Source organism: Camelina sativa, chromosome 13 (genome assembly GCF_030686135.1).
Source record: "Camelina sativa cultivar CO46 ecotype springtype chromosome 13, ASM3068613v1".
NCBI lineage: Eukaryota > Viridiplantae > Streptophyta > Magnoliopsida > Brassicales > Brassicaceae > Camelina > Camelina sativa.
Genome location: NC_141892.1, coordinates 5,412,342 through 5,434,401, shown reverse-complemented (window position 1 = coordinate 5,434,401; position 22,060 = coordinate 5,412,342). Strand labels below are relative to the sequence as shown.

General features: G+C 38.5%; 6 protein-coding genes across 16 annotated transcripts; 4 read left to right on the top strand and 2 right to left on the bottom strand.

Annotated features, from left to right (window-relative positions):
* The first annotated feature begins 862 nt into the window (after positions 1–862).
* On the top strand, positions 863–2,799 carry LOC104735383 (RNA polymerase sigma factor sigD, chloroplastic). 2 transcript variants are annotated; one of them, XR_015577583.1, is made up of 4 exons: positions 863–1,568; positions 1,649–2,011; positions 2,174–2,388; positions 2,459–2,799. XR_015577583.1 is itself a non-coding variant. In XM_010455164.3 (4 exons), exons 1-4 carry the CDS (start codon positions 1,155–1,157, stop codon positions 2,744–2,746), a joined length of 1,266 nt encoding a protein of 421 aa, XP_010453466.2. In that variant the 5' UTR covers positions 923–1,154; the 3' UTR covers positions 2,747–2,799. The 2 variants fall into 2 exon arrangements, 1 of the variants encoding a protein (XP_010453466.2); XM_010455164.3 differs by having other exon boundaries at positions 923–1,568; positions 2,188–2,388.
* Positions 2,756–4,240, bottom strand: LOC147929228 (uncharacterized). Of its 2 annotated transcripts, none has more exons than XM_087480404.1 (4): positions 3,665–4,240; positions 3,491–3,568; positions 3,296–3,395; positions 2,756–3,218 (listed from the first exon to the last, which is right to left on the bottom strand). In XM_087480404.1, the coding sequence occupies exons 1-4, from the start codon at positions 3,926–3,928 to the stop codon at positions 2,863–2,865; spliced, it is 798 nt and encodes a 265-aa protein (XP_087336530.1). In that variant the 5' UTR covers positions 3,929–4,240; the 3' UTR covers positions 2,756–2,862. The 2 variants fall into 2 exon arrangements, with proteins under 2 accessions (XP_087336530.1, XP_087336531.1); XM_087480405.1 differs by having other exon boundaries at positions 2,756–3,197; positions 3,665–4,212.
* A 562-nt stretch (positions 4,241–4,802) lies between these two features.
* On the top strand, positions 4,803–8,154 carry LOC104735382 (cycloartenol-C-24-methyltransferase). The gene is made up of 14 exons (XM_010455163.3): positions 4,803–5,102; positions 5,194–5,309; positions 5,755–5,821; positions 6,062–6,135; positions 6,273–6,357; positions 6,436–6,491; positions 6,623–6,677; positions 6,787–6,834; positions 6,951–7,034; positions 7,119–7,235; positions 7,323–7,406; positions 7,494–7,619; positions 7,713–7,810; positions 7,921–8,154. The coding sequence occupies exons 2-14, from the start codon at positions 5,245–5,247 to the stop codon at positions 7,970–7,972; spliced, it is 1,011 nt and encodes a 336-aa protein (XP_010453465.1). The 5' UTR covers positions 4,803–5,102; positions 5,194–5,244; the 3' UTR covers positions 7,973–8,154.
* Positions 8,155–8,577: 423 nt separating this feature from the next.
* Positions 8,578–12,163, top strand: LOC104735380 (polyamine oxidase 1-like). 2 transcript variants are annotated; one of them, XM_010455162.3, is made up of 9 exons: positions 8,578–8,813; positions 8,938–9,187; positions 9,294–9,425; positions 9,528–9,589; positions 9,692–9,846; positions 10,392–10,535; positions 10,872–11,021; positions 11,383–11,637; positions 11,730–12,163. In XM_010455162.3, exons 1-9 carry the CDS (start codon positions 8,768–8,770, stop codon positions 11,961–11,963), a joined length of 1,428 nt encoding a protein of 475 aa, XP_010453464.2. In that variant the 5' UTR covers positions 8,578–8,767; the 3' UTR covers positions 11,964–12,163. The 2 variants fall into 2 exon arrangements, with proteins under 2 accessions (XP_010453464.2, XP_087336529.1); XM_087480403.1 differs by having other exon boundaries at positions 8,668–8,813; positions 8,924–9,187.
* Positions 11,815–16,532, bottom strand: LOC104769589 (alpha-N-acetylglucosaminidase). 6 transcript variants are annotated; one of them, XR_015577580.1, is made up of 19 exons: positions 16,191–16,406; positions 16,038–16,111; positions 15,746–15,957; positions 15,511–15,632; positions 15,261–15,346; positions 15,045–15,139; positions 14,872–14,953; positions 14,633–14,739; positions 14,435–14,465; positions 14,135–14,252; positions 13,916–13,966; positions 13,734–13,806; positions 13,548–13,650; positions 13,336–13,434; positions 13,131–13,241; positions 12,796–13,040; positions 12,481–12,718; positions 12,331–12,409; positions 11,815–12,283 (listed from the first exon to the last, which is right to left on the bottom strand). XR_015577580.1 is itself a non-coding variant. In XM_010493842.3 (19 exons), exons 1-19 carry the CDS (start codon positions 16,404–16,406, stop codon positions 12,023–12,025), a joined length of 2,418 nt encoding a protein of 805 aa, XP_010492144.2. In that variant the 5' UTR covers positions 16,407–16,532; the 3' UTR covers positions 11,815–12,022. The 6 variants fall into 6 exon arrangements, 4 of the variants coding, with proteins under 4 accessions (XP_010492144.2, XP_087336526.1, XP_087336527.1 ...); XR_015577579.1 differs by having other exon boundaries at positions 11,815–12,261; XM_010493842.3 differs by having other exon boundaries at positions 11,815–12,261; positions 13,734–13,843; positions 16,191–16,532.
* LOC104769587 (elongator complex protein 1) lies at positions 16,469–21,923 on the top strand. Of its 3 annotated transcripts, none has more exons than XM_010493837.3 (5): positions 16,469–16,938; positions 17,129–17,462; positions 17,576–20,624; positions 21,128–21,229; positions 21,318–21,923. In XM_010493837.3, the coding sequence occupies exons 1-5, from the start codon at positions 16,780–16,782 to the stop codon at positions 21,631–21,633; spliced, it is 3,960 nt and encodes a 1,319-aa protein (XP_010492139.2). In that variant the 5' UTR covers positions 16,469–16,779; the 3' UTR covers positions 21,634–21,923. The 3 variants fall into 3 exon arrangements, with proteins under 3 accessions (XP_010492139.2, XP_087336525.1, XP_010492142.2); XM_087480399.1 differs by having other exon boundaries at positions 16,633–16,938; positions 17,585–20,624; XM_010493840.3 differs by lacking the exon at positions 16,469–16,938 and having other exon boundaries at positions 17,325–17,458.
* Positions 21,924–22,060: the final 137 nt, after the last annotated feature.

Here is a 22,060-nt window from a genome sequence, read left to right as displayed (position 1 = left end):
ATATTTTTTTTTTTAACTTGTCTTGTTAGGGAAAAAAAGACATCATCAAAATTAAAGCACCAGATTCTTTAGTACTACTTTATACTCGAGAAAAAAACAACTTTATTGTTGAGAATCATAAACAATAGTAGGAGTATTAAAAAGTGTAAATCATTTAAGCAAAAGGTAGATAAGAATAACTTCGTCCGTTGTATTGATTCCAAAGATTTGGAATCAAAATTGTAACACATTTGTTTTGGTGAATGGATAACCCAACCATGATTTCTTTATGATTAAGTATAAATGTCGAAGTTGACGTCTAAATGCCATTGAAATGGCCGTACAGACTGTTTTGAAAAAAAAAATATACTGACTTTAATAAATTCAGAATATGACGTCCAATGTGTGATATCCTGAGTGCTTTGAGACTCATACGAATATGCTGCTTTTCTTAATACTATTACTACCAATTCCATATCTAATTTAATACTAATTTTTATTATATTTTGTTTTGTTAGTCGCTAATTTTATAGTTTTAGTGGTGGTCATAATTGACTCCCTTGTGTTTGTGTACTTTGTGCTGCCGCAGAAAGAGGCCAAAGTACTATGTGACTGTGCGTGTGGACAGTTCCACGTCAGCGGTATTAGGAGGAACCCACCATAAAAAATCACGAGGGTTGAGAGAGCAACGCGTGTTGCCCACACACTTCACCACAGACAAGCTTCACTACAGCGCGCTGCTCCCACCCTCCTGCACGTGGGGTCATCACAGACAGTGACACTTGCTTGGTACATGTGACATCATCACACATTCGCAAGACACAACTAGCTAGCTATGATCCCAATTTTATTGGGCCTTTTCTTATGGGTCCGAAAACAATAGCATTTTGGGTTTGATCATAGTACATATGATTTTCATTTTTTGTTTTCTTCAAAATTTTGTATTCCAAATTTTGTCAAAAGAAAAAAAAAATTAAAAGAGGAAAAAAGAAAAAAGAAACCAACTCCACCCAAATTTAATTGCGGATAACTGATATGACATACAGAGGCTCTATGATGATAAGTAGTAACCCAAGAAAGAATTATCCTCTGCTTACATCCATTGGACCAAAAAGAAGATAGATAAAAATAGAAAAAAAAAAAATCTAAGGTGTGTGAAGCTCTTCAGCTCATCCATGGCGACGATACCCACCACTGCCACCGCTACTATGTGTCCCTCTCCTCCTCTCCCTACTATTTCTCCTTTACTCAGAATCACTCACCAATGCCAACCATCTCCTTCTTTATCATCATCTCCTTTTTCCATAAAGCTTACTACTCCTCTGTTTTGCGGTGAGGCCACGCTAGATAGAGCGACGGCTGATAGCTCCGTGATGATCAAACCTGAGAAATGGGGTACTCAATCAGAGAAAAGGAGGAAGAGAAGGAGGAGAAGAAGAGGAGGTTTCGAGAGTTTGGAGATGGAAGAAGAGGAAAATGCTGGCACCGAAGAAGCAGAACCAGAGACGATTAGTGTTCCTGTTGTTGGAGCTTCACGATCTGGTTTTTTGAGTCGTTTAGAGGAGGTTCAGCTTTGCTTGTACCTCAAGGTAGTATATCATTTTATTATCCAATGGAAAGATTTCAAACTTTCTTTTATCCTTTTTGGTAACTGTACCTTTTTCTACAGGAAGGAGCAAAACTTGAAAATTTGGGAACAAGTATTGAAGAGAACCAAATGGTATCAGTTTTGTTGTCAAGTGGCAAAGGGAAGAAGAAGCGTAGTGCAAATGAAATATTATGCAGAAGAAAAGAAGCTAGAGAAAAGATTACACGGTGTTACCGTAGGCTTGTAGTCTCTATTGCAACAGGGTACCAAGGGAAAGGGTTGAATCTGCAAGACCTGATTCAAGAAGGAAGCATAGGGCTCCTTCGAGGAGCTGAGAGATTTGATCCTGACCGTGGCTACAAACTATCAACTTATGTCTACTGGTGGATCAAACAAGCCATCCTAAGGGCTATTGCACACAAGTCTAGACTTGTTAAATTGCCGGTGAGTCCCCAAATCTCTCACATTTTGATTGGATTAAGAGATGAATATGTTGTTAGATATATGCATCAACCATAGTACTATTTCTATACATAGAAAAAGTAAACTCCAATAGGATGCTCTTTGTTCTGGGAAGTGAAGTAATTAGTGAATACATCGTTTTAGTTTGTTGTGTGTAGGGAAGCATGTGGGAGATGACAGCAAAAGTTGCAGAAGCTAGTAATGTTTTGACCAGAAAACTAAGGCGGCAACCTAGCTGTGATGAGATTGCTGAGCACCTCAACATCCATGTATCAGCGGTTAGACTTGCTGTGGAGCGGAGCAGATCCCCTGTTTCTTTGGACAGAGTCGCGTCTCAAAATGGCCGCATGACATTGCAGGTACTTCAAATTTTTCCATGAAAAATGCAAAGTAGAGAGATAATTTGGACTGATGATTTCTCATGTTCAGGAGATTGTACGTGGACCAGATGAAACAAGGCCAGAGGAGATGGTGAAAAGAGAACATATCAAGCATGAGATTGAGCAGCTTTTGGGAAGTCTCACCGCGAGAGAATCTCGAGTATTGGGACTCTACTTTGGGCTTAATGGAGAGACTCCAATGTCCTTTGAAGAGATTGGTAAGTCGTTGAAGCTTTCAAGAGAGAGGGTGAGGCAAATCAATGGCATTGCTTTGAAGAAGCTACGAAATGTACATAATGTGAATGATTTGAAAATATACTATTCCTCTAGTGAATGAAGCAAATACTTGGTTGTTCCAAAATATTAATATATAGTAATTACAACTAAAAACACATATTGGATTTGGGTCATATATACTGTACAAGTGGAGAAAACGAATTACAAAAGGTTTTATTACTGCTCTCCTTTATGGAGATTATGGAGAATATAGAGTGAAGCAGAGGACAAGAAGATGCAAACGGAATAACTGAGCAAATCAAGACCAGTGGCGATGGTAACCATCTTGCTTCTCTCGAACATCTTCACAAGAAGAATCATAACAATAACATGCCCAACTTTGGTTTTCAGCTCATCTAATGAACTGATCTTCATCCACTTCGGTCTCTCCTTCATGGCAAACATTCCAAAGAGAGAAGAGTTTTTAAGTGCACGATCGGATTCCGTAGGGACATCATGAGGCGAGTGACTGATGAAGAGTCCATACAAACCCATACTAAATATCAGCATAACTGTTCCAGCCAGATAAACATCTACAATCAAATTTCACAAAAGGTATATATGAGTAAAACAAACTGGGATTATATCATATATTAGCAATCAGTTTTACCAATAGCTTCGACCAGGCGTAAAACCATTTGGCCTGTGTGGATGCCTTTGGCACAGTTAGTCCAGTAGACTTTATATGCCTCAACGATGTAGACACACCCCTACATATAGCGAGAGTCAATTACATTAGTACCATAATGGTGTATATGTGTAGCGAAAACATTACAGACTAAAACTAAACCACGAAGTTATTTACATTGAGGAAGCAGAGTAGCGAACCAGCCAACGAACCTCCTACAGCCAAAAGCGCCAAGAACCGGAAATCAAATATAATCTGCTCCATCCACACACAGATACATCAAAAAAAAAAAAAAAGAAACACTCCAAAGTCTCTAATAAATATAGAATGTTTTGAATCAGTGAGTTTTACCCTCTCAACGTTGGCTTCGGTGGAACGAAAGAACTGAGCAAATGGGCTGTTGTCCTTGGGAGTTTTTGTTCCATAAGAACTGGTCAACGTGGTACCGTTGACGGGGATCGAGGTAGGGGTCGATGCCGATGACTCCGAAGACGATGATGAGCCAAGAGTTGCTAACGGCAAGTGGAAACGGCGGCGCGTAGGTAATTTCACTAGTAGATATCTCGGGACGTAAATGGAGAGCGGAGTGGCTGAGATTAACGAGGAGAGAGCCATTAGATAAAGTAATTGGTCTAAACAAGGCGGCGGAGGCACAAGTAGAAGAAAAGATCGGTGCGTCGGCGGGTGAGGAACGCGGAGGATTAGGCGGGAGAGAAATATGTGGTGTGTGGATGATGTTTTTTTTTTTTTTTTTTTTCTTGCCTTTATTAATTTAAAACCAAAACGGTCAATTCATGTATTATAACGTCGGACTAGTCCTTCGTTTTTAATTTACACGTTCCTATAAAAGGCCTAAACCTACCTTAACTTTTTCGTGTTTTTCTCCAACTTTTACATTTAAGATGAATCTAGAATCATTGATGTCTTATCATCTGAACTCAAATTATTATTAAATACTTCGAAATTTGAGGTTAAAAGTCAAAAAGAAGAGTTCAACCATATTTTATATTCTCTTTTTTTTTTTTTTTCAAGAAAAGAGAAATATTTGATCAGAATCATCTATATACTAAAATATTTACGGTGGCAAAAATAAAACTACGTATTAGTGGAAAATTTGTACTAGTAGTTGGTAGATTCAATCGTTGATCTAGATCCGTTAAAAAATATTAAACCACTCCGAGTGTCACGCCGGTTCGTGGTTGGTGAGATTTAAAATAGTATAAGGTTTTATATTAGTGGAGTATAATAAATTAATACTTTTTCGTATTAATTTAATATTTTAGAATTTTTATATGAATTAAAAAAAATATTTAATATTTAACGATAATTATATTATATATTTATAATAAAATATTTTATAATTACTAATTAATAGTATTTTATCAAACTTTTAAATCCTCAATTTAATGGTTTTTGAAATTTATAATTTTTTAGTATTAATTGGTAAAACTTAAAAGTATACATAAAATCATTTTTTGTGATATAAAAAAAAATATTAGAAAATCTAGCATTTTGATGGATATACTCTCTACAATACAATATATAGAGTCTATAGACTAAATCGATCTATGAACAATTTTTTAATTAGGCAACTGGAGAGGATACTATGGTAAATTAATCGTGTACACTCTGTGCCACGCTGGTATTGACGGCTTGTGTGACCTCTCTCCCACCACTCTCTCCTCCTCTACTACTACTAATATAAACTTAAGCCAGCCAGCCAGCCAGCACAGTCAGGTGCCTTCTCTCTAATTCATTCATCATCATTATCATCTCTCTCCCTCTCCTCGTAAGCAACTATGTTTTTTTTTCTTCCGATTCAGGTTCTTCTTCTTCTCTACTTGATCCGTATTCTGATTCCATCTCGCCTTTTTTTGCAGATCTCGTCCGTTGTTGCCAGTTGTATAATATCCCCTAAGGCTGTTGCTGATATGGATCTCGCTTCGAATCTTGGTGGCAAGATCGATAAATCCGATGTTCTTACCGCCGTCGAAAAGTATATTATCCGCCTATTTCGTTGTTTTTTTTTTCTCCATTTTTTTGGAAACAACGTTTAGCTGTTTTCCATACGTGTTTCTCTTCTTAAATTTCTTGGGACCAATTCCACGAATCCGTGATGGCATTGGATTTCGCCTCTGTTTTTTTTTTTTTTTTTTTTTTTTGTCACGGAACTGAGTTTTCAATACAGAAGTCCAATATATGACTGATGAGAGAGATATATGGTCCCAAGTTTTTTTTTGTTTGGCTCTTTAAAAGCTCTTTCTGACGTGTAATTTCACTAATGTATGTCACGTTCTCGAGGGGCCCTGACCTATCTTTTTTGTCATTGACTTACCTCTATTTTTTTTAAAAATTGTTTACTCCTGTTATGATCACTCTTCCTGTCTGGCCTATTTGGTTGATGGACCTTATATTAATTTCTTAGTGATTCGGTGATTCAGGTATGAGCAATACCATGTCTTCCATGGAGGAAACGAGGAAGAGCGAAAAGCTAATTACACTGACATGGTAGTAAATTCATCATATTACGTTTTTTTTTTTTTTTTTTTTTTTTTTACATTTTGTCAAATTTTCACCACCTTTTAATAGTTATATCTCTCGTGGCTTTGAAAACATGTGAGGATGAATACAATTCAAAGCATATATGCGTTTCTCACCTTTGAATGTGCTCATCATTAGTGTTCAAGTAATTATAATATCTCATTGCATGTTGGAACGAATATTCCTAATATATATGTTTTTTTTCAGGTCAATAAGTACTATGACCTTGCTACTAGCTTCTATGAGTATGGATGGGGAGAATCCTTCCATTTTGCTCACAGGTATAATTCTTTACTTTCTCCACTTCTCTACAACTACAAGTACTCTGTTTCAAAATAAACTTTTATTTCTTGCAGCCATTAGATGCTGATATGCTTGTTGTATATATTGATTAGCATGAGTTTTATTGGGTTTGTAGATGGAAGGGAGAATCACTTCGAGAGAGTATTAAACGCCATGAGCACTTTCTTGCTCTTCAGCTTGGCATAAAACCAGGACAGAAGGTCTCTGATAACTTTAACTGTGGTCCAAAAACTGAACCCTTCTCCATCGTATGCTCATTTCTTTATGTTTTTGTGTAGGTACTGGATGTAGGATGTGGAATTGGTGGACCGCTGAGGGAAATTGCACGATTCAGGTAAAATGACTTCATATACCAAAACCACACTCTTTACACACTACCATACGTCAGTTTTGAAATAGATTTTCTGGTTAGGATTTAGGAAGTTGTTTCAATTATGAAGTGTGTTTGTGTTTTCTCTGCTGCAGCAATTCATCTGTTACCGGGATCAACAATAACGAGTACCAGATCACCAGAGGCAAGGTAAAGTATCTATAATTGCGAAAGATGATGCATTTCCTGTCATGGTTTCTTGTCTTCTTCCTTGATGTCTTTTACGATTCATATTGGCATCCTTTTCTTTTCTTTACAGGAACTAAACCGACTTGCAGGTGTCGACAAGACATGTAACTTTGTCAAGGTTAGTTGGATTTATAATTTCTTGTATTTACTACATAAGTTGCAAATCATGGTGTTGATGAGGAAACACTTTGCAAGGGGAAACTTGATGAAGGTTGTCATTTGTTAATCTTGCAGGCTGACTTCATGAAGATGCCATTCCCTGAAAACAGTTTTGATGCAGTTTATGCGATTGAAGCAACCTGCCACGCTCCTGATGCAGTAAGTGAAATTCTAAACAGCTATTTGTGTTTTTTACCTACGTTTAATGTGCGTTATGATTCATCACTATGATCTCAACTACAGTATGGGTGCTACAAAGAGATCTACAGAGTGATGAAGCCCGGTCAATGTTTTGCTGCCTATGAGTGGTGCATGACTGATGCATTTGACCCTGATAACGCGGAACATCAGAAAATAAAGGTTTACTTTGTTCCTTGCATCTGTACTTATTATTTATCTGTGCTTCTATTAGCAACATGAATACAAAACGAAGGCACCACTTTGCAGGGAGAGATAGAGATTGGAGATGGTCTGCCTGACATTAGACTGACTACAAAATGCCTCGAAGCTCTGAAGCAGGCCGGTTTTGAAGTAAGTGTCTGATTACATACACTATCCTCTCTATTTTCAAACACATCAAACATCTAAGTAGTATTTTCGTGTCTGCGTTGGATAAAGGTAATATGGGAAAAGGATCTAGCCAAGGACTCGCCTGTCCCATGGTACCTACCTCTAGACAAAAATCATTTCTCGCTCAGTAGCTTCCGCTTGACAGCTGTTGGACGATTCATAACCAAAAACATGGTTAAAAAACTTGCTCTGACTCATCATCTTCCAAATCTCATCAACTATTGGTTGTCATTTACTCGAACTTGTCATTGTTATTTATGGGTGTAGGTGAAGGTCCTTGAATACATGAGACTAGCACCTCAAGGAAGCCAGAGGGTCTCAAATTTCCTGGAGCAGGCCGCGGAAGGATTAGTTGACGGTGGAAGGTGAGAGGAGATTCAGAAACTTACATATATTTATTTCAAGATTCAAATTATTTTTTTGGGGGGTCAAATTCTAAACTTGTTTTATCTTGGATATTAATGTGTTATCACAGGAGAGAGATATTCACGCCAATGTATTTCTTCTTGGCCCGGAAGCCAGAGTGAGAGAGGAATGGTCTCATCGTAGGTGGAGTGAAAGTGACAAATTTCTGAATTTGCTTTGTTATGGCTCTCCGTACATCTCAATTTGTTGCAGTGTTTTTGGTGTCTCTTTAGATTATAAAAGAAAACCTTGTTGCAGCTCCTTTTATTTCAGAAATTGATACTTTAATTTGGATGTTGGTAAACATGTGATGCACTCTCTCACGTGTTCTCTCGTTCATGAGCACATGCGCAAGATATATTTTGGAATATTTATCTTTATCTTTAGATCTCATCAGAAACCCTTTTTTTTTTTTTTTTTTGTCGTATTCTATATGTCATGATTCAAAATCGGATTAGGACTTTGGAATCTTTCTTCATTTTCAATATCCTGATTCCTGAGCATCGTTGATTGAGCCACCCCTGAAAGAATCTACGTCAACCAAATTCCTCCCCCCCCCCTAGTGTTTGGGCTTAAGCAATGGTTATATGGTTAGGGCTTAAGATTATTCAGGCCTGGCCTAGCAGTTTGCCTTGATAAAAAAGATAACACTTGAAAAAAACACAAAAACCCTATTAATATGGCAATCATGCCATGCTATATCTAATAATAATTGGTAATTAATACTGACACATGAGAGATAGCCGTGTACGTAAGCGCGTCTAAGACACGCGTTCCATAGTAGTATTCCAATCCTTCTCTCTTATCTCTCCCTCTCTATATATAAACCAAAGCGAAACAAAATCGATCGTAACAACCTCTCCTCTCCTCTCTCTCTCTCTCCCCAGCAAACAATCAAACCATATATATATATATATATGTCGACGACCGCCTCCGTCATCATCATCGGCGCCGGAATCTCCGGTTCGTATCGAATCAACCATATCCCATTCCCATACTTGTCTCGTTGTTGTAACTAATCGTCGTGCCTTTTTGTAATAACTAACCGGATATTTTTTTTTTTTATATTGGAGTTATGTAAAATCAGGTATATCGGCGGCGAAGGTGCTCGTGGAGAACGGAGTAGAAGACGTGTTGATACTAGAGGCTACGGATCGGATCGGTGGAAGAATACAGAAGCAAAACTTCGGTGACGTGCCGGTTGAGCTAGGAGCCGGTTGGATAGCCGGTGTCGGTGGTAAAGAGTCCAACCCTGTCTGGGAGCTCGCCTCGCGTTCTAACCTCCGTACTTGCTTTTCCGATTACACCAATGCTCGTTTTAACATTTACGATCGAAGGTCCTCCTCTTTATACGATTCTTTAATACTATATATTAACTGATCATCACTCACCTCAAGAATCAAGCAAAGATTTTTATATGTTTCTTTAAATTTAATTTTGCAGTGGTGAAATCTTCCCGACTGGTATCGCAGCTGATTCGTATACGAAAGCTGTTGACTCTGCCATTTCCAAGCTAAAGAGTCTTGAAGCTCTTGATTATGAATGTGCTGGTCAATTAGCTGAAGAAGCTTCTTCGTGCGTCTTTAATTAACCTCGATCTCTGCTTTTACCTTACTTTATTTTTTCTTTTTTCTTTTTCGGTTCTAGCTAGTAATGTGTTGTTGGTTTGGTGTTTAGGCCACCGAAGACTCCAATAGAACTCGCCATTGACTTTATCCTGCATGACTTCGAGATGGCAGGTGAGCCTAGCTATAACAATACATGATTAATTCTCACCATATAATTTACTACTATTAATTTCTGATTGATTGATACTCTTGTATATTACTACTGTGTTTCAGAGGTTGAGCCAATATCAACTTATGTAGACTTTGGTGAAAGAGAGTTCTTGGTTGCTGATGAAAGAGGCTATGAATGTTTACTCTATAAGATGGCCGAGGAGTTTCTCTTTACCTCGCATGGAAACATCTTGGACAACCGCCTCAAATTAAACCAGGTTCATATATAATTATATATCTCTTTCTTCTTCTTCTTCTTCTTCTTCTTCTTCTTCTTCTTCTTCTTCTTCTTCTTCTTCTTCTTCTTGTTAATTAAGCTTTCACTGTGAAAATCATTGGTCATCAGGTTGAGTTAAAAGATTATGTTTTGACGTTTTCTCTATGAAAGCTACTTTTTGGTTTTTAGTTGTTGTTATTACGTACTCTATTCGGTTGATTTGATTTGCATTATCTTTCTTTTTCTTTTTGCTGCTAAGGTTCTCTCAGCCTTTGGTTTCTAGTGGAATTGATTACACCTCAGGTCCTTGTAGCTATATATATTTTCTTTTGTATTGGTGGTCTTAAGTTGATATTTTTTTTAGGAAAGCATTATCGTGGGGTCTGTTTGTGTGCATGAATGAGCGTGTTTTATTTATTGCCTCTCGTAAACCAGCTGGCTTAACTTGGAAAGCTGTGTGTTATATATTTAGTATAGTAGTCTATATTGGAGCTATATATATTTTATAGTGTGATGAATGAAGCTGTTGGAATTAATGGCATGTAGGTGGTTAGGGAGGTGCAACAGTCTAGGAATGGGGTAGTGGTGAAGACAGAGGATGGTTCCGTATACGAAGCTAATTATGTGATTGTGTCTGCGAGTATAGGTGTTCTCCAATCCAATCTTCTCTCCTTCCAGCCTCCTTTACCCGTTAGTTTACTTTCTCCTTCTTCTCTTTATTATTTTCATAGTTTATGTGATTAACTACTCATTGGTCTTATCTTTTATGCTTATTTTAACATTTTAAAAGATACAAGGTGGAGATTTTAATCATTCAATGTGCATGATGAATCTAGGAATTATTAAACCAATAGGCGTTTTATAATTTTATTCAAAACCATGCACAATACAGTGGGTTAGCTATGCATGGTTGACCTGACCCACATAACTCAAGAGTAGCAGTCTGAATTCAATTTATATACGTGTGATCTTACTATCCAAAATTGTTCTGTTTGTTGTTGTTGTTGTTGTTGTTGTTGTTATCAGAGATGGAAAACAGAAGCTATACAAAAATGTGACGTGATGGTGTACACGAAGATCTTCCTCAAATTCCCTCATTGTTTCTGGCCTTGTGGTCCTGGTCAAGAGTTTTTCATCTATGCACACGAACTACGCGGCTACTTCACCTTTTGGCAGGTTGATTTCCTTAATAATTGTGAAATAGTTTTGTTTGTCGATCTCGATGCATCTTTTTGGTCGTTCCACTTACGGGCGAAACGTGGCACATGCACTCTCCAATCTTAAAATTAAACAACACCTGGGGTCCCTTTGATTTAAACTATCATTGCTTTTAGTTATCTTGAGTGTCTCTAACCAGCTGCATGGTCCATGAGATCAAGAGTAGAATTCACACAAACAAATATTATAATGTGTATGCATAGTTGCATACCATTTAGCTTTTTATTAGTATTACTTAATACATACAACTTGCTTTGCTCTCTCCTCTCCAGCTTGCTTATATGTTTTATCTAATAGCTGCTTTGTTGTTTGTTGTCAGCACATGGAAAATGCGTACCCGGGTTCTAATATTCTGGTGGTGACGTTGACTAACGAACAGTCGAAGCGCGTGGAAGCTCAATCAGACCAGGAGACACTGAAAGAGGCAATGAGTGTTCTCAGGGACATGTTTGGGTCTACCATTCCTTACGCAACCGATATTCTTGTCCCCAGGTGGTGGAACAACCGGTTTCAACGCGGTAGCTACAGTAACTACCCTATGATATCTGATAACAAGCTCCTGCAAAATATCAAGGTAACACACTTTTTTTGTTTCTATTCAGACTCACACACACGCAAACACAGATGTCTGCAGTCATAAATTTAAGACAAGTTTTGGTGTTTCAGGCCCCAGTTGGACGAATATTCTTCACAGGAGAACACACAAGTGAAAAGTTCAGTGGGTATGTACATGGAGGATACCTTGCAGGTATGGAGACAAGTAAATCTTTATTGGAAGAGATGAAGCAGAGTTTGTTGTTACAACCTTTACTCGCCTTCACCGAGTCTCTAACGCTAACACAACAGACTCCTAACTCTCAAATATACCCAAATGTCAATTTTATCTCAGGCAGAAGTTAGAAACCCAGCCCCTTATTCATTTTATTTCATTCTTTTAAGCTAAATCTTGAGCAAACAACTCATGGGAAGTATTTACACAATAGATGCCTTGAGATAGCTAAGGCATCTCCTTTTGCCTTTACCGGATAAATCTCTGATGAACTTTGTTGCCATTTGTGTGACATCATTATCCACTCTCTTCGCCATTTTTCTACCTTAAATTTCTTCTTATCTTGTAAGCTTTTCAGCATTTCATTGAAATACAACGTCGCTCGGGGTAGGTAGTAGTCTTTAAGTAACCCACTCCAGTACTTGTTTGCTGCACAAATTACAACGGTTTTCTATAAAGCCTTATCTACTGAAAATCTTTGTAACTTTAAATTCTTACCATAATCATGAAGCTTGCTCTGGTTCAGATCTTTGGAGTCATACCACATCGTCACTTGTGTTCTCGCGTTCCACTCATACTGTTCACACAAAAACTCAGCTATAAGAAAATAATCTTCGACCTGCAGGTAAAACAAAATTGATGTTACACCTGTTTCCTTTCATCATTGTTTCTGGCCAGCTTCTTTGCACTCTCAAGCCAAGTTCCCAGAAGGAAATTATCATCCGAGGCAAGCAAAACGTCCATGTCCTTTATAATCTCAAGATACTTCTCACTCAATCGTCTTAAGCTTCCGACATCTTGCTTTACAAAAGCGGTCACTGCTTCTATATACACCTGGTTTGCTAGCTTTGATAAAACTTGACGCGTCAAATCAACCATGTCATACCTGAAAGCAAAACCCATGGAATCTGTAACCATTAATATGATAGAAACTCGATACTCTATCTTTCTGCTTGCATCTACCTATATGTTAAGCTCCTGGACAGATCATCCCCAGCTTCCAGGAAAAGCTTGAGAGCTTTGATCACCTCCTTTGTAGAATACCATAAATGAGCCTTAGGCAAACCAGAGCTCTTATCTTGAAACAAGAATCTTCTTTTTGTTTCATATGAGCCAGTGGAGATTGAATCTGTTTGTTTCCATTTGTCTTGTATAGAACTAGATGGATCCCAGTCCGGAAGCTTGACTATGAAATCTGTGTTATGATCCTAAAACAAACGATTATATAAGCAAGCTTCTTAGAATTTATAGAGCAGATCTCCGGAGAGTTGATGCAGTAGTGACCGAAATAAACATACCGCAATTCCATCAGTGCAATTGTAGACAGTGTGATAGAGAATATCCCAAGCGGCCTCGATTTGATGATTTTCTTTCATGTATCTTCTGCGTGCATAGCTCTTCAACCATTTCTATAAGCACAAATATTTTAAATGTATGAAACTGATTGTGCAAAGTGCAAACGCTTTCAAGTGTCATGAAGAGTTTACACTATGTATGCATTACCTGTACATCAACTTTCTCATCCCGAAATGCCATTTCAGAAGTTAGCTCGTAAACCACAGGGTTCTGCTCTATTCCTTCCATGCACATTCCTACACCGACCTATGCGAAACACAAAAAAAAAGATACCGTTTCTAAGCGGTGAAAATGGCCTCACCAAAGTATACGTTCGACTAAAAATGTGAAATAAATTGAGAATGTAGTCATCAAAATACCATGGTTGAATTTTTGCTCACACGAGCATCAACGGGTCCTGAAGAAATTGAATCAAGAGCACCATACATTTCAATGTTGCCTCCAAAATTGTGAAGCATGCACCTGGAATTCAGCTGGTATTAATAATAACACGTAAAATATAACTCTGACTCAGGTATAAGAAGGAAACCGACACAACAATATACCATATATAAGGAGTTCCATAAAATTGGGAGGACGTGTTCCATATCGGTTTAACTTCAGCATACAGATCAAGAACTATCATTTTGCCAAAGGGAACTGAATGTAAGAGCGCCTGCAGAAAGCAAGCGAGGCTGGGATATTGAATCTATCAGCAATAGTCATATATACTAGATTGGGTGTTTACTTTCATCTGAGGCGGCTTCCAGAATTTTGAGTCAGAACTAAAAAGCCAACCCTGCACAAAGGTGGGTCTCAAGTAAGAACGCATTCAGAAATGTAGATTTCCCTGCCCCATCATTCTAGATTGCTGTTACTTCAATATTAAAACTGTGTGTTTACAATTTTTAATATAGCATCCTAAAGTTCGTATGCCACTGAGAACAAAACGGAAAAGAAGACATACTTGCATTAACCATACAGCGTTCTTGTTTCCTTTTGACATTGCTTTGTACACTGCAGCTCCTAGTGAAGATATATATTCAGGTTCAATTGTGGGAGGAGTATTCTCATTGAATGTATCACTGCATTAACACAGGTGAGATTAGTATCATCATTATCCCATACGAAGAGAGTTGGGTTTTTGAGTCATGCATTTTTGCGGAAAATCATATTGACCACTACTCACCTGGGTGACTGGGTCCAAAATAACTAGAAAAAGTTGCAACAAATAATTTACCTCTAGGTCCAAACTGAAGATAATTACCAGTTATAAATGTTTGTAATCTCTCCATATTCTGAGACAGTAACAAGGTAAAATTAAAGACATATATATACGTCTAATTATATAAAACAGACTGTGATCAGGTGGGATCTTTATTGCTATGTGTTTAATTTGAGAAAATGGCTTTCAATGGATTAGATAAATTCCAAGATTGTCAAAACATAAATAGCTTCAGGGTACCTTCAATTTGTTGTTTGATAAAAGCCTCTCCAATGTCGATGAAGAGAGGATCAGAAGGATTCAGAAGGTATGTGCAGCACCAGCGAGAATCACCATCCACTGTGTTCCTGAGAGGAAAGGAAACACAAGGTTAAACAGTAAAATGCTAGTATATATATGCTTTCTCATCACACAGCTCAAAAAGTTTGATCCATGGTGTTAAAAAGTTTATGGGCATGATTTACGAAGGGAAAACCTACCAATTATCAAGTCGAGTTATATTTGCCCCGGGATATATCTTTTTCAAAGCTGATGGAACATTGCCAGAGAATGATGGAAGTACTACGAAAGGAGGAAACGGCGAAAATTTAAGATGCTATGAGAACAATCTATTAAGTATCTTAAAAAAGAATAGAGTGATTGTTCATTAGACCTGGAGTCATGCCAAGCTCCAGCATTCGAGAAAGTATCCGTTTCTGCAAAAGCAACTGGTCACTTAACCAGTTTTCCGATAATGGACCACCCCACCTGTGATGTAGATGATGCAGAAAGATATGGATTATGTGAGTTCCAAGAATGAACGATAGATCTAGCTCAGAGGGAGCATTTACGATAGGAGCCTGAAAATATCAGAGATAAGGTAATTTACGCGTGAAGATTTCCCATACGAGCCCAAGCAAGAAACGCTGGTCCACCAAAATAGTCATCAAGGTCCACTTTGCTGATATTGAACCTCTAAAAAAGATTGATATAGAACTTGGTTACTATGACTAAACTTATATCCAATATAAAAGAATGCAATAGCCGATAACTTCACAGCGAACAATTACTATCACAGACTATCTAAAAAATTTTCATTCCTGATTGCAATCTGAAAAGAATAAGAATCCAATATTTACCTTGAAAACTTTTTGCCAAATAGCTTCTTGCCCAGTGAATGCTAGAGGCAAGTTGATTCCTTTCAATGCCATCCAGTCAATCTCTCTCTCCCATCTCTCCCATTCCCACCAAACATATGAATCTAGAAGTAAACAAGAAAGCAGAACCAGGAGCAGAAAATGTGATGTGAGTGTATCATTACATGACCATTGACAAAAGAGAAAATTTTGATTCCAAGACGTGTATATGTCTTACAGCTAGATGTAACAACATTTTGGTAATAGTTCCAAGGGACAGGACGCCTAATCAAGATGCCCTTAGAATCTAGACGAGGTAGATGTCCAGGCTGTGGAACAGAGGCAATCTGAATGCCACCAGTCTTGTCCCAAGAAACATGAGCGTTACATTTATACTTCAAATACCAATGGAGCCCAGAAGCAATCTCAACTCCAGTTGTGCCTTTAATCCTGAAATACAAGTTAAAAATGAACAAAACTTGGAAGAGAATAATAATATCAAGTAAACCCTCATCAAGATATATACTTACACAATTTCAGGTCTAATTCTTCTCGGGACATCATAATTTTCAATTAGAAAGCAGCTACTGCCACCACAAACATCCTATTGAAACCAAAAAAACAATCACTACTGTAAAATCCAACTCTAGCGTAATAAGGGTTAAAGGCAAAAAAGGAAGAACCTTTGAGATAATTCTGAAACCAAAGCTATGAAAATGGGTGGGAAGCAGTCTTTTCAATAGACCCTTAGCTGCTGATTCTTGTACAGACCGAGTTGGTCGTAGAGAATTCAAACGGTCAAGCAGACTCTCGATAGTAGGATGTTGCTTTGACAAAGATTGAGAGTGACGAGCAAGAACCAACAACACAAACAACACCAGTTTGATCATGGAAAGCATGTTGATACTCGTCGTCACTAGCCAGGAAAAGGCTTATGATAGAGCATCACCAAGTGATCGATCTCTCAAGTAACAATGGCCGGATCATATTTCATCAGTTGTTTTTTTTTTTTTTTTTTCTCTCTCTTTTTCTCATACACAAAAAACCGGAGTAAACCAAAATAAACCAATCTAACCGGATCTGTTTTCAATTTTATTGGAAATTAAAGGAAACAGAGAAGAGGACGCATTAGCCTGTGACTGTGTGTTTTATCTTGTGTTGAGTTAAACCCTAATAATATGAGTGCTACTTGAGTTTCTTCTTCTGGGGTTTTAAATCTGCTTCCTGGATCTGTAGCTCCGAAGTTTGTAGCGATTCGTACTTCTCTCCGTTATGAAAAATTTGAAGCTTTTCTCTGAGGTTCCTCAGAACATCCAATTCCATTCGACCGAAGAAGTTGTACAGTTCGCAGCCTATGACATCGATCAAAGTCGCTTATTTTTCGCATCTTCTGCTAATTTAGTTTACACCCTTCAGCTCTCTTCCTTTCAAGTAAGCCTGTGAATTCGTTTCCTCTTTTGGTTTAAAGATTGGTTTTTTAATTTCCCTTTGATTCAAGTCTCTCGTGGATGAACTTGCAAGTGAACTTAGGGATTAGGGTCTGTTGAAATCCAAAGTTTTTTTTCCTATGTTATGGTGTTTCTTTCTCTTGTATTGATTTCTTAAGTCCATAATGTGGCAGAATGGGAGAGCTGGAGCAAAAACCGCTTTACCTGTGGAGGTCTGCAGTATCGATATAGAGCCTGAGGATTTCATCACGGCCTTTGACTATCTCGCTGAGAAGGAGTCTCTGTTAATTGGGACTTCTCATGGGCTTCTTCTGGTTCATAATGTGGAGAGCGATGTGACTGAGCTAGTTGGAAATATTGAAGGAGGTGTCAAGTGTATCTCGCCTAGTCCTACTGGAGATCTACTTGGATTGATTACTGGTCTTGGACAGTTGCTTGTAATGACTTATGATTGGGTCTTGATGTACGAGAGGGCGCTTGGAGAGGTTCCTGAAGGTGGTTACGTACGTAAGGACCCCTTACCTTCTTATCAAATTGACTTAAAGTTATGGTTTTATTTGTGAATTATCTTGAGCACCTTCTGTCCATTTGCTAACCATGTGAATTAAATACTGTTTTAGGTGAAGCAGGTGATTTGTCTGTAAATTGTGGGGATATTTCCATTTCCTGGAGAGGTGATGGAAAATATTTTGCGACTATGGGTGAGGTTTATGAATCCGGTTGTATGTCTAAGAAGATTAAGATATGGGAAAGTGATTCCGGTGCTTTGCAGTCTTCTTCAGAAACAAAAGATTTCACGCAGGGGATTCTTGAATGGATGCCGAGTGGGGCAAAAATCGCAGCTGTTTATAAGAGGAAATCAGATGATGGCAGTCCATCAATTGCTTTCTTCGAGAGGAATGGACTTGAGAGGAGCTCGTTTAAAATTGGTGAACCAGCAGGAGATGCTATGGTATCATGTAAAACTCTGAAATGGAATTCTGCATCAGATCTTCTTGCAGGGGTTGTTAGTTGCGAAACATATAATGCCATTAGGGTGTGGTTCTTTAGCAACAACCACTGGTACCTGAAACAGGAGATTAGGTATCCAAGGGAAGATGGGGTAACGTTCATTTGGGATCCAACAAAGCCACTGCAGTTAATATGTTGGACTCTATCAGGGCAGGTGACTGTTCGCAACTTTATGTGGCTAACAGCGGTTATGGAAGACTCAACAGCCTTTGTCATAGATAACTCTAAGATACTGGTGACACCACTATCTTTGTCCTTGGTGCCACCTCCTATGTATTTGTTCAGCCTTAGTTTTTCTTCTGCTGTCAGAGATATGGCATATTACTCAAGGAATTGTAAGAATTGTTTGGCTGTATTCTTGTCAGATGGAAACCTGTCTTTTGTTGAGTTTCCTGCACCTAATACTTGGGAAGATCTCGAAGGCAAAGTCTTCAATGTGGAAATTTCAGACTGTAAAACAGCACTGGGCTCTTTTGTACATCTTCTATGGTTGGATGTCCACTCACTTCTGTGTGTCTCTGCTTATGGTTCTAGCCACAACAAGTGTCTCTCTTCGGGAGCATTTGAGACAGAGCTTCATGGTTCTTACTTACAAGAAGTTGAAGTAGTCTGTTATGAGGATCATGTTCCTGATCAAGTGACTTGCTCTGGCTTCAAGGCTATCGTTACTTTCCAGACACTTCTCGAATCACCAGTCATGGCTCTTGCCTGGAATCCTAGTAAGCGTGATTCAGCCTTTTTGGAGTTTGAGGGTGGGAAAGTGCTTGGATATGCGTCAAGGTCAGGAATTGTGGAAACTCGTACTAGTGATGATAGTGTATGTTTTTCATCGACATGTCCTTGGGTGAGGGTGGCGCAGGTTGATGCTGGTGGAGTGCATAAACCCTTGATATGTGGGCTTGATGATATGGGTAGACTGTACATCAACGGGAAGAGCCTATGTAATAACTGTAGCAGTTTCTCACTTTATTCAGAGTTGGCCAATGAAGTGGTTACCCATTTGATCATTTTGACCAAACAGGATTTTCTCTTTATTGTCGATACCAAGGATGTACTGCAGGGAGATCTGGCACTTGGAAACGTGTACTTTGTTATTGATGGTAGAAGGCGAGACGAGGAAAATATGAGCTATGTTAATATTTGGGAAAGAGGTGCAAAAGTAGTAGGAGTCCTCAATGGAGATGAAGCTGCTGTAGTGCTACAAACTATGCGGGGAAATCTCGAATGCATATATCCCAGAAAGCTGGTCCTCTCATCCATTACGAATGTGTTAGCTCAACAACGGTTCAAAGATGCATTAAACTTGGTAAGGCGTCACAGAATCGATTTTAATGTTATCGTGGATCTATATGGGTGGCAGGCATTTCTACAGTCAGCTGTAGAATTTGTTGAACAAGTAAACAATTTGAGCCATGTTACAGAATTTGTTTGTGCCATGAAGAACGAAGATGTTACAGAAACACTGTACAAAAACTTTTCCTTTTCCAAAAAGGGAGACAAGATTTTTCAAGTGAAAAATGGTTTTAGTAACAAAGTACCATCAGTTCTACAAGCAATTAGGAAGGCTCTTGAAGAACGTATACCAGAGAGTCCATCAAGAGAACTCTGTATTTTGACTACTCTTGCCCGAAGTGAGCCACCAGCTATTGAAGAATCTCTTTTGAGGATCAAATCTGTTCGTGAAATGGAGTTGCTAAACTCTTCTGATGCTATAAGGAAAAAGTCTTGTCCATCTGCAGAAGAAGCCTTGAAACATCTTCTGTGGTTATTAGATTCTGAGGCTGTCTTTGAAGCTGCCTTAGGTCTTTATGATCTGAACCTTGCAGCTATTGTGGCACTCAATTCCCAGCGTGATCCAAAAGAATTTCTACCTTATCTTCAGGAGCTGGAAAAAATGCCCGAATCCCTGATGCATTTCAACATTGACATTAAATTGAAACGTTTTGATAGTGCTCTTAGGAGCATTGTATCAGCAGGGGATGGCTACTTTTCTGATTGCATGAACTTAATAAAGAAAAACCCTCAACTTTTCCCTCTGGGCCTCCAGCTAATCACAGATCCTGAAAAGAAACGAGCTGTTCTAGAGGCTTGGGCAGATCATCTCATTGATGAAAAACGTTTTGAAGATGCTGCCACTACGTACCTATGTTGCAGTAAACTGGAAAAGGCTTCTAAGGCATATCGTGAATGTGGTGATTGGAGTGGGGTACTCAGAGTTGGGGCGCTGATGAAATTAAGTAAAGATGAGATCTTGAAATTGGCATACGAACTCTGTGAAGAGGTCAACGCTCTTGGGAAACCAGCGGAAGCAGCAAAAATAGCTCTTGAATATTGCAAAGATATAAGCGGTGGAATTAGTTTGCTTATTAATGCGAGGGAATGGGAAGAGGCATTAAGGGTTGCATTTTTGCATACAGCAGATGGTATAACCTCAGTGAAGAGTTCTGCTCTGGAGTGTGCTGGTGGTTTACTAAGTGAATTCAGAGAATCAATAGAAAAGGTAGGAAAATATTTGACTCGCTATTTAGCTGTTCGGCAGAGACGATTATTGCTTGCAGCAAAGCTCAAATCCGAGGAGCGGTCTGTAGTTGATCTTGACGAGGACACAGCTTCAGAAGCAAGTAGCAACCTGAGTGGAATGAGCGCCTATACTTTGGGGTACATCCTTGCATTTGTCTTATTCTCTCAGTCTTTATCTATGTAGAATTTTTTCCTGCTGATCTTACATATTTAAGACAAACGGAGCTGAATTAGGTATTGATCGTTTTTAGAAACAGGAGCTCAGATTTGGTTTTTCTGATGACTTCATCATGTTTTCTGATTGTGTACTCGATTAACCAGCATCTAATTATATGCATGAAGATTCCAACATATATATTTTTGTATTGGTAAAGTGGTAAAATTTCGGGTGGGGGGTTTAGTGCATGATTGTTGAGCCTGCTAGCTGAGAGCTGACAATTGAAAAGAAGGTTGGGCATATTCTAGGTTTTGGTTAAGCATTTGTTGACAGGTTAAAAGTTCTCGGACATTCGGTAGAGAATTAACATTTTGCTAGGGAATCAAAGTCTCTGTAATGTAGTTGTTTTGTGGATTAGATAGGGAAACAGTTAACTAGTTTGGATCTAACCTAAAAGTTCTTGTTATCAATGCTATTGGTCCAGGACAAGGAGAGGTTCTGCTGCTTCAGTCAGCTCAAGCACGGCTACTAGCAGGGCAAGAGATTTGAGGCGCCAGAGAAAGAGTGGGAAAATTCGTGCTGGCAGGTATATATATACATCTCTTATGAAAAGTATTAATCGGTATCAATGATGAGCAAAAATGTAAATGAATAAATTTGAGGTAAAAATGCAGTGCGGGTGAGGAGATGGCTCTTGTTGATCATTTGAAGGGTATGCGGATGACCGATGGAGGAAAGAGAGAGTTGAAGTCGTTGTTGATATGTCTGGTAACACTTGGTGAAACGGAGTCTGCACAAAAGTTGCAACAGACTGCAGAGAATTTTCAGGTCTCGCAAGTAGCAGCTGTAGAGCTAGCAAACGATACAATGTCCAGCGAGAGCGTAGATGAAGAAGTTTATAGCTTTGAACGTTACGCTCAGAAGACGAGATCCACAGCACGAGATTCTGATACCTTTAGCTGGATGCTTAAGGTCTTCGTTAGCCCATGAAATTCTCTAGATCGGGTTTATGACTGAATAAGCTATATCAACAATAACCTTGTGCTTTTCAAACATCATCTACCTTTTTGGTTCTTTCCTATTTACTGTTTGACACACACTTAAAGAGATTAAGGTGCATCGGCTCCATTTTTGTTCGCGGCTTAGGTGTGTGTTCTTATTTGTTGTCCAACAACGTACGTCACGTGATGTGTTAAGAGGAGTTGTTTTCTGTCATAATTTTCTATTTTCAAATTCTATTGATGTAACTTTCTTTTTTAGCATCACATTAATTTCTTCTTCTTCTTCCTGTTTTGTTTTTTTTTTTTCTGAAGAAAACCGACGTACGTCATACGTTAACTCTATAAATATATCCTCGTCTCATCATATATATCACTAGAATTAATTTTTTCAATCACTATAAGTTGTTGAGCTCAAA

Bases quoted from the DNA above. Each gene is read 5' to 3' on its own strand.
- LOC104769589 (XM_010493842.3), bottom strand. From the start codon at position 16,406: ATGCTTTCCATGATCAAACTGGTGTTGTTTGTGTTGTTGGTTCTTGCT. The intron at 14,954-15,044 runs GTCTAATGAACA...CTCCTTTCGTAG, and splicing joins GGAGCTTGGCATGACTCCAG to TACTTCCATCATTCTCTGGC. The intron at 14,466-14,632 runs GTACCCTGAAGC...TTACTGTCTCAG, and splicing joins TATCAAACAACAAATTGAAG to AATATGGAGAGATTACAAAC.
- LOC104735382 (XM_010455163.3), top strand. From the start codon at position 5,245: ATGGATCTCGCTTCGAATCTTGGTGGCAAGATCGATAAATCCGATGTT. The intron at 5,310-5,754 runs GTATATTATCCG...TCGGTGATTCAG, and splicing joins GTTCTTACCGCCGTCGAAAA to GTATGAGCAATACCATGTCT. The intron at 6,835-6,950 runs GTTAGTTGGATT...TTAATCTTGCAG, and splicing joins AGACATGTAACTTTGTCAAG to GCTGACTTCATGAAGATGCC.
- LOC104769587 (XM_010493837.3), top strand. From the start codon at position 16,780: ATGAAAAATTTGAAGCTTTTCTCTGAGGTTCCTCAGAACATCCAATTC. The intron at 16,939-17,128 runs GTAAGCCTGTGA...ATAATGTGGCAG, and splicing joins TTCAGCTCTCTTCCTTTCAA to AATGGGAGAGCTGGAGCAAA. The intron at 20,625-21,127 runs GTACATCCTTGC...CTATTGGTCCAG, and splicing joins ATGAGCGCCTATACTTTGGG to GACAAGGAGAGGTTCTGCTG.
- LOC104735380 (XM_010455162.3), top strand. From the start codon at position 8,768: ATGTCGACGACCGCCTCCGTCATCATCATCGGCGCCGGAATCTCCG. The intron at 8,814-8,937 runs GTTCGTATCGAA...ATGTAAAATCAG, and splicing joins CATCGGCGCCGGAATCTCCG to GTATATCGGCGGCGAAGGTG. The intron at 11,638-11,729 runs GTAACACACTTT...TTGGTGTTTCAG, and splicing joins AGCTCCTGCAAAATATCAAG to GCCCCAGTTGGACGAATATT.
- LOC104735383 (XM_010455164.3), top strand. From the start codon at position 1,155: ATGGCGACGATACCCACCACTGCCACCGCTACTATGTGTCCCTCTCCT. The intron at 1,569-1,648 runs GTAGTATATCAT...CTTTTTCTACAG, and splicing joins AGCTTTGCTTGTACCTCAAG to GAAGGAGCAAAACTTGAAAA. The intron at 2,389-2,458 runs GTACTTCAAATT...TCTCATGTTCAG, and splicing joins ATGGCCGCATGACATTGCAG to GAGATTGTACGTGGACCAGA.
- LOC147929228 (XM_087480404.1), bottom strand. From the start codon at position 3,928: ATGGCTCTCTCCTCGTTAATCTCAGCCACTCCGCTCTCCATTTACGTC. The intron at 3,569-3,664 runs GTAAAACTCACT...TGGATGGAGCAG, and splicing joins CCGAAGCCAACGTTGAGAGG to ATTATATTTGATTTCCGGTT. The intron at 3,219-3,295 runs GTAAAACTGATT...ATTTGATTGTAG, and splicing joins ACGCCTGGTCGAAGCTATTG to ATGTTTATCTGGCTGGAACA.